Here is a 9,531-nt window from a genome sequence, read left to right as displayed (position 1 = left end):
AATGTGTGAGAAAATGGGAGGTTATTGCCTCATACAATTTTTCAGTAGGGTCTTAAATGGCAAAATCCTACCATTCCTCTCCTACCATCTTCCTCACATCGTTTGCCTTTTATCGGCATTCGGTGTTGTGCTGCATATGATTATAAGTGGCCTACAAGAAAGGAAAAGTGCAGTATCTGTCACACACTCTCCGGAAAGTGTGAGTTTGGACGGTGCACCATCGTTCCTCTCGCCTGACGTTCCTTGGCGCGCGTTCAAGTGCGGGTTTGCAGATGGCGGGAACGCTATACAAGAATACATCTCGCGGAGTATGACAGTTCTCGCGTGCACGATTTCGTTCCATTAGCCTTTTAGAAAGGCTTTCGCTTTAAAACATAGTGTGGTAGAAAACTCATGCGAAAGATTCATTGCGATAGCGGTAGCTGCAGAATAGAATCATAATTTCTTCTTTCCATGTTACCTCATGGTCCACCGAGACAGTGCTGACCAATTTAGTTGTACTGGTAGCAGTGACTACTTGATGGAAGGGCTGCATTGCACTTCTTTTTCAATTCATGGACGTTATGAACGAAGACGATACAATAACACCACTGCACGTACCATTGCTGCCAAAAGCTATAGATTCCTCTGGAGCTTCAACAAACCACTGAGTGATTTGTGTCCTTCGAGAGTTATGTGCCACTAGGGTTCTAATTTATATCACCATTTTTATTATGTAATCATTGGTAATGTTAACTGTTGCTTGAGGTTCATTGCAGTGTGTGAACACAATAATAAAGAGACTCTTTGTAGTGTTACGTCACACGGTCGTGGAACAAAACGTCAATCGAGTATTTCAACTTCTCCAAGCCTGTTTGCACAAACGCAACACGTTTTCGGTTTGAATAACTTTCATCAAAAAAGAATAAAAAGCACAGGGACACAAATTATAATATATGCATCACAAATCTTGATTTCTCTGCTGTGGTTCGCTCAACTGAACTACGTTTTCTAGGGGACTGAGCATATCGCCTTCCTCTATTTCAAAGAAATAAAACTAGCAGCGAGCCGGTGATTTGTATTTAATTAGCCTTTTAAAATTTCTTGCATTGTACTCCAGGCTACAGAAACCTTGTCTGGGGTTGGACATTTCAATGTTTTTAGGCAATTAATTTGGATTTTTCGCTGCATGATTTAAGTTTTTTAGAAAGCACAAATGTTTGGAAAAGGCCTTGCACACATTATGGGATGTTCATTCCCGTGCAGGTTGTGTATAACTGCCACTACCAAATATTTCAAGTTTTGCACATCTGTTAGCTTCTTCTATCCAATGCCACACTTATTGTCAGCAAACGGTTCTTGTCAGTGTAATACAAAAACATTGATTTCGTAAATTTGAATTCCGTGTTGGATAGATAGATAGATGGATTTATTGAAAGGAAAAGGCAGAGAGGTTGGCCCGAATAATTCAAATCTGGCCTGCTACTCTGCACTGGGGAAGGGGAAGGAGAGAAGAAAGAAGGTCATGATGGGTGACGATGTGGGAGAAGGCATATGAAATATATATACAGACACAGCAGCTTGCTTTACAAACGTGAATCAAGTCCGCTGGCGCTCAAATAACGGCAAAGAGCGCGCACTGCCTGGACGCCCTTCCCCTTGTCCTGCCAAGCGCCCAGCAGCAGTTCCTCCGACAGAGGCCTCTTGTCTAAACGCTTCAAGGAAGCAGCTAGCACATTTCTTTCGTTCGCATACTCTGGGCACACCAATAATACATGGTCCACAGTCTCTGGGATGCCGCAAGTTAAACATTCCGGTGAGTCCAGCTGTCCAATTAAATGTAAGTACTTGCGCGTGAAAGCCACGTTTAAACGAAGTCGATGTATCAAGCATGTCTGATGACGCGGAATATCACGCGGAACATAAAATTTAAATGTTCGATCAAGCCTTCTTAGACGGATGTGTCGGGAGTCTGGTTGAGCCCAGTAAGCTGCTGTAGCAATAATCATATAACTCTTTAGAAGACACGTCGTATCCGCTCTTGAAAAAGGCACAGCTGTTTGGAAGCCATTGATGAGTGCGCTTTTCGCTTCAACATCGGCCTGCTCATTCCCATGGAGGCCGCAGTGGGCAGGAATCCATTGAAACATTATCGTGTGGCCTTGCAGCTGGGCAGATGTGATGAGATCCATAATGTTTAGTGCCAGGGACTGATAGGCAGTGTGGCGTAAGAAGTTTTCCAAAATTTGTAATGCAGTCTTCGAGTCCGTGAATATACACCATTTTTGAGGTGGTTCCCCACATATATAGCGAATAGATTCTCGAATGGCTACAAGTTCGGCAGCGGTTGATGTAGAGGTATGTCCCAAAAGGAAATGCAGAGTCGTTTTCCGAACTGGTATGACCACAGCTGCAGCGGATGCCTGTGCTGACACAGATCCATCAGTGTATATGTGAATATAACTGGGATATTCTGACCAGATGTGTGCCAGAGTGAGTTGTTTGAGTCCACTAATTGGTACCATTGATTTCTTTAGTATTCCGGGAACACGAATGTGCACAAAAGGTTTATCCATCGTCCATGGTGGTTGGGTGGGATGATATGGGAGGGCATATCCTGTCGGTACTTGCGACTGATGGCAGCGGAGTGCAGTTGTAAAACTGCAGTCCGGCCTCTCATCCAGAATCTTGCTGAGTGGGTGAAAACGGTGTCTTGTAAGTGCTCGTAAATATACACGAAGTGGTTCGTGTGACAAGTATATGGACATTGGGCGAGCGTGTGCCTCTTCAATTGTGCCTTTGTTAGAGGTGCATCTGGGCAGTCCAAGGGAACTTGGATGGTTCGCACCAAGGATTCAGAGAGTAAAGTATTTGGATTTGGTCATGAATTGTGTGCTTCTGAATCGGCAAAATAAAGAAACTCAAATTAAATCGGCAGACTCAATAATGTTAACCATATTAGCTAGGAAGAGTGATGGTGCTAAAATAAACTGCAGTAACACCTCTACTTTGGCTAATTTGGTGCGTACTTTAATTAGTATAAACAAATGCGCCAAACCATGCAAACCATAAGAAAGAACGAAGACGCCTGTGCCTCATCTTCGTTTTTTCTTTGATTTACATAGTTTGGCGCAACGTTATGCAGAAATTCTGGAATAAATATTTGTCGGACACTAGAAAAAATCTATAACCTAAACAACAAGCGTTCGTCTAAGCGCACATGAAACCACTCCTCTACGCGCATACTGGCTCAGATTTCAGATAGCGCGCCTAAACAAAGCACATGGGAGATTCTAGGCACTCGGGTCTGGTAGCCTTAACAACATAAATTGCATAAGAGAGCTATAACGTTGCTCCCACCTTTTCGGTTAGATCAAGTTCCCTCCGATACATCGCGGTAACACGGGACGTTCCACGCCAGCCGCTATACGCAAGGGTAACGTTGGCGAGCACTCTCAACGGCAGGCTACTCGCAAAATAAAACTTCGTTGGAGGCACCTAGATCCGTTTGAAGTGCGGTAAGGCGAAAACATTTCCTGTGACTATGTACTCATGTTTGTTGCACAATTTTCGTATTTCACACAATTTCGACGTCCGTGGCTGTTTTGACGTCTACACACTCTATCTACTTCATTGACTGTTTTGACGTTGAAATTATGTTTTCGCACTAATTAAATAAACTAATTGCTCCACAAATAAACCTTCGCACACGGATACATTTTGCCAACCTCTGCCACTTGCAACCGTTGCATTACTCATCAATCAATTGATTTCTCGACAATTAAGGCATGACACCCTCCCCGTAGCCACAAATCTTGTCCGCACTCCTGAGCCTATAAAGGCTTTCGGCTTAATACCTATGGCAGTTGAGGATTGAGCAGCCGCCGGCATAGACAGTTGGTAGAGAACCGCACGCAAAAGTTTTGAGGTAACGGGTTCGGATACCACCGGAGGCATACGATTCTTTTTTTTTTTTTTGTTGTACTTTCTAACACATATTATCTGCACGATTACATTCCTATTTTATATTCATCAACAAAAACAAAATTCCATATGTTTCCCTTCACATCAGTGGCTGTTGTCTTTCTTTGTAGATATCTCATAAATGTTTTCCTCATTAATCTGAAATATACAGCATATTTAGTGAGTTAGGTCTTCACCGTGCAGTGTAGCTATATTTTTCATTTTGCAGTTGCCGCGGACGAAAATCATTTCGCGTCTTTAAGTGGGAGACGACAACGGTAAGAATGCGTAGATAAGCTGGTGCTGTGTCCGAATCCGAAGGTACAGGACACAAGAGGCTTGCCACGCGTCACAAAGCGCTGTGACACACCCAGCATAATATGCCTGCCCCTTGCTGTGGACATGGAAGAGTTATTGAATTCATGGGTGAAGATTGCGTTGATTATGACGGCAAACATACCAGTTGTTAATATTTGACATTGTTCATCGAAATAGTGGAACTTCTGTGGCGTTCGTTGATTCAGGTGATAGCACATGTTGTACGCAGTGACATCTATCAGCGTTAACAAATTTTTTCCTGTTTTCCTCTCCACCTTCGCAGGTGCAACACGGGCAAAAGACAGCGGGGACACTGGCGAGTGAAAAGCGAAACAGCTGGTTCCGACCAACCTCGGCGCGTTCATCGACGGTTCGCCGCTGAATTACTATGACGATGGATAACACCGGGTTCCGCAAATTGGTGCGTCATGCCCAGGATGAGCCCATCCGCAACCACAACGCGCTCAGCTTCAAGCTTCTCCGAACAGGTGAGCACTCGGCGAGATGCCTACTCATAGCTACTCTAGGCGGGTGGAAGATAGAACACTCATTGGAGTACAGAGCATCTTCCGAACGCCGGGAAAAAATGAGATGCCATCAAAAGGAATTAATTGTTTTGTCAAGCGCTTTGATCTCCGCTAGTTTCAGATGCTGCCAGCTAAATCATCCTGGTGTGCATGTTTCTACAGTCAAATACGGCGTTATAAAAATTACTTCATTTTATAAAACGCTATCCCTAAAATGTTTTGACAAACTGGCACCATAATTGATCAATAAAAAGCTATCGTTAGACAACAGAAATGATTATTGAAAGACAATAAAATTGCAAATTGTGAAACTTGGTGGTCGAAATTACTCCGTAGCCCTCCACTACCGCTCCCCTTTCTCTCTTTCCACCTTCACTCCCATCTTCATTCCTTCCCTTACGGCGCGGTCAGGTGTCCACAGAGCAAGTATGACAGATACGCGCCTTTCCCTTCCTGTGAACCAATCATTATTATTATTATTATTATTATTATTATTATTATTATTATTATTATTATTATTATTATTATTATTATTATTATTATTATTATTATTATTATTATTATTATTATTATTATTAAACTTGGCATCCAGAAGAGGCAAGTGGATAGTGGTGAACGCCCTGGCTAGCAATTACTTTCGACCACCTGCATTTCTAACGCTCGCTGGAATCGTACAGCACATGGGTGTCTTTGTAATTCACCTCCTTCGAAAATATGGCGGCCGGGATCTACACCGCGACCACGGTATTATCAGACCAATGACAAAACCTGTTTAGCCACCTCGCCGGGATTCGGGGAAAACCGCCAGAGCTATCTGTAGATGTGGTGCATGTTAAAAATAATTAAGGAGACAGGTGTGATATAACGTATTTAGCAGCACTGCGGTGACTCAGTGGTTAAAGCGCTCGACTACTGATCTAAAGGAAACGGCGACCTCAATTCAGGCCGTGGCGGCCGCTTCTAGATAGTGGAGCAAGCACGGCGCCTATGTGCTGTGTGATGTCAGTGCACTTTAAAGAACCCCAAATGGTAAAGATTATCTGGAGCCCTCCACTACGGCTGTCCACATAGCCTGAGCCGCTTTGCGTCATTAAGCACTTATAAGACGGCCACAAACTGTACAGTACGTGTCCAGGATGCCACGATGATGCAGTATATATGGCTGACATGTGAGAATCAGAATCAGAACCACAATGCTGCGGGTGTAGGCAAAAAGCCTTCTGCAGGCTTGACGAGACCTACACCCTCAACTACGTTTCAGGCATTGGAAGCGAAATTAAACTCAAAGTAGGGACCTTTATAGCATGGTGAGGCCTTTGTTCATACCAAGCCCCGCCGTGGTGGTGCAGTGGTTAGGTCGCTCGGTTCTTGAGCCCGAGAACGCGGGATCGAATATCGGCCGCGGCGGCTGCTTTTTGATGGAGACGAAAAGCAAGGCGCCCGTGTGCTGTGCGATGTCAGTGCTCGGTGAAACTTCGCAAGGGGTAGAAAATTCCGGAGCATTCCACTAAGGCATCCGTCATAGCCTGAGTCGCTTTAGGACGTTAAACCCCACAAATCAAACCAAACCAAACTCTTTTTCCATACCACTTGCCAAACGCCTTACAGTAAACATGTACGCTGCTTGATAGGTAAAAACTTCATGGTTATACGACTGCCCTGGGACGCGCGGCTTATTAATTAAAAGCTATACAAGGTATAAGCACCTGTCCATCTGGGCCACCAGTAATGCAAGCTCGCGGTCGCGTCTGCGTTCCACAAAATAATCTGTGTAGCAGTTACTTAGTCGAAGGTGGCTGTTAACAGTGATAATAAATGTCAAAATGTGTGACGCAAATGAAATAAGCAGTATTATTAGGTATAATAGTCCAAGAATTAAACACATGGCTAAAGCTATGCAACGTGTTGGCAGCGAAGTAGGTGTGCCAGCTGCCAAGTGACATGACTGCGGACAAATCCGAAGCCTGTGAACAAAAATTCCTGGGGACACTATGGACCACTAAAGTGCGATGAGTCAAAAGGCCCTGTTTGAAACTCCGCTGATTCCTGCTTTACTGCGTCTACTGCTGCATGCTGTGTGGTGCGGCGCTGGAAGAAGCACCAAGTGAAAGGCTCAGCACGGATGCCTGGATCGGACTCCCAGCGGGATCAGCTTCTTATGTGGGTGGATCGCCTGCTGAAGACATTGGTCATGACCGGACGTGATTTCACGACCAGATGTGACACCGGGATGACATCAGTTCCGGTTATTAGACATGACCGTATGTGATCTCATGATGACGTCACCAGGCGATGACGTCACAATCTCGCGGTATCTCGCGAAGTGTGACACTTTTTGCGGATGCAAGCCCGCGCGGACTGACACTCGTGAGCCAAGAAAGGCATTCGCCTTAAGATCAGCGACACAATTGGAATAAGCGAAATGAAAAGATACAAGGATTTGACAGCTAACTATGGACTTAAACAATCAATACGTTTCAACTTTTCGGAGCTTCATGGTGACAGGACGGGAATATTTTTACTTACCGCTCATAACAAGCACCTCCACATGCTAATCACCCACTAAAATCTGCTAACATTGAGATACAGAAACGAAATTCAAAATCGGAAGATCATAAATTACAGCGCAATAGCGCAATTTTTATATAATCATAGTGAATAGCTACACGGTACCATGAAGTTTGACAGAATGGTTGAGAAATGCCAAAAAAAAAGAAACCAACCAGTATGCTCGTGCCGAGCATCAAATCATTTTTCGGGGTGTGCTCCTCGTCAGGTTTTCTCCTTGTTCCACAGGAAGTGGTCATATTTGCACTTGCAGTTCTGCTGACGTGGCCTTTATATGTTCACCTTAGTTTTCGGACTTGTGGAGTAGCGCCTCAAAGCAAGAGCTGCTGTTCGGGCCCATAGCGGCTGCCACCAGACGTCGCTTGGTTCGGTACACAGTTCGCCTGAGAGCTCTCTCGACCTAGCTGGAGCGATAGTTACACATCCGCGGTATGCGACGCCTATCTGTCTAACCTGCACTCTCAAAAGAACGCTGTCACGCTTCGAAAGCTTGGTTGTCAGACACAGCCGCCTGCGCCTTGAGGACAACGATGCAGTATTCATAAGAGACGCGCTGCTGCACTGATGTCTTACCCAAGTCTGCTCTCAAAACTGATGTCGACTTCTGCTTCCTCGCATTTCCAACCAGTTTCAAATGTCGCGTTTGCGGTCTTCCTTCCGAGCAGTAAAGCGAGCCTTCGAATACGCAGTGCGTACCTGACATGCTTTCTAAACAGCCTATAGGGGGTGACGATTCTTTATACCCCGCCCGTTCTTCTAGCTGTCTCAGTTGGGAACTATTGTTTCGCTTTTTTTTCTTAGTCTTCAGGGGATGATCTTAGCGACACGGCCGGAAATAAGCGCGTCCTGTGAAAAAGCGCAGCTATTTTTGGGTAGCTTGGGCGGCTCCGTTATACTAAGCTCCATTTCTCTCTCGCGTGGCCGCGGAAGGTCTTAAAAGGGTTAGGGCCTTGAACGACATCCGGCTTCAGTGGGCGGTTTAGGTGCGGTCCTGTTATCTTTCCTTTTATTTTCACCGTCGGAGCGAACCCACAAAGGAAGCGTGTCCAAGCTCTCGCGTAGTTGCGTCCCTGCGATATTTTCGGCTGCGCTTCAGTCTCCGCCCTGACGTCCGATCGGCGCCTCGCATGCTGGGAGGTATAGGATTGGTGGTTATTTTGCCCGGGTGGGTACAACAGACCTCGCGTGCGGGCAATGCCGATACGTTGAGTGCTGCGCTGGCTTCATTTTTCACGCCCCAAAGCACTTACCGCAGCAACCCTCCCGGTTGTCGTTCGTGACTGGCTTGTGGCGTGTCGCTGCTGCCCGATAGGCCGCCATTTTAGGCATGCACAGAGACTGTAGATGGCGCTTGCCACGGCATACATCTACCGCTGTCCAGTTTAGGTAAATCAACCCTCTCCGGCTACTACTACTACTTCTCGTCTTACTCTATACCATTCTCTAACCTTCGTGTCTGCTCCGTAGATGCGATGAGAGTCAAGAAGCATCCAAGACAAGCGGAACACAATGGGAACGTGGAAAACCAATTTTTTATCTATTTCTCCTCGTGAGGAGGAGTTTTATGGATAATTATTCACGACTCATGTTAGACTGATTCTATGAAGTAAACTAATTCTCCGAAATAATAGCGCCACATCATGGCGCATAAAACCACAAACGCGTCTTTATGGGTCCCACTGCGCAGAGAGTGATAGGGCTGGAAACGAAAATTGTGAAGGTTTGATGCGGGCTTAGATTTGCTAAATAACATACCGCCGGTACCATGGCCCTCTCTCATGCGACCAGCATGAAAGTATTGCCTGTGTTAATGCAAAAGCACTCTTTACGCATGCGTTTCGTTTTATCATTTATGACGCTCACCTAGCGTAACCCACCGTGGTGGTGCAGCGGTTAGGGCGCTCGTCTCCTGTGCCCAAGGATGAGGGAACCAATCTCTATCGCGGCGGCCACTTTTCGATGCAGGCGAAAAGCAAGGCCTTCGTGTGCTGTTGAATAGCAGTGCCCGTTAAAGAACACTAGGCGGTCGAAATTTCTGTAGTACTCCACTATACGGCATCTCTGATATCCTGTGTCCCTTTAAGACGTTGAACCCCATAAACGATATCAAGCCCACTGGTGTGGTCTGTATTCGAGGTTGGTTGCCAGACATATAGCGCCAGTAATTCCTTTAAAA

At 45.6% G+C, this 9,531-nt stretch overlaps 1 protein-coding gene across 1 annotated transcript in view; it reads left to right on the top strand.

The window, feature by feature from the left end:
* Positions 1 to 4,648: 4,648 nt before the first annotated feature.
* The window catches only part of Stacl (SH3 and cysteine-rich domain-containing protein), a 273,599-nt gene continuing 268,716 nt past the window's right edge, over positions 4,649 to 9,531 (top strand). The window contains exon 1 of the mRNA XM_084576454.1: positions 4,649 to 4,748. Within this exon, the coding sequence (XP_084432580.1) occupies positions 4,649 to 4,748 (100 nt within the window). The remainder of the gene's footprint in view (positions 4,749 to 9,531) is intronic.

The sequence above is a fragment of the Amblyomma maculatum genome, chromosome 8 (genome assembly GCF_055883805.1).
Source record: "Amblyomma maculatum isolate TAMU_Amacu chromosome 8, ASM5588380v1, whole genome shotgun sequence".
Classification (NCBI taxonomy): Eukaryota; Metazoa; Arthropoda; class Arachnida; order Ixodida; family Ixodidae; genus Amblyomma; species Amblyomma maculatum.
Note: the sequence above shows the minus strand (reverse complement) of the source record. Positions and strands in the feature narration are given on the sequence as shown.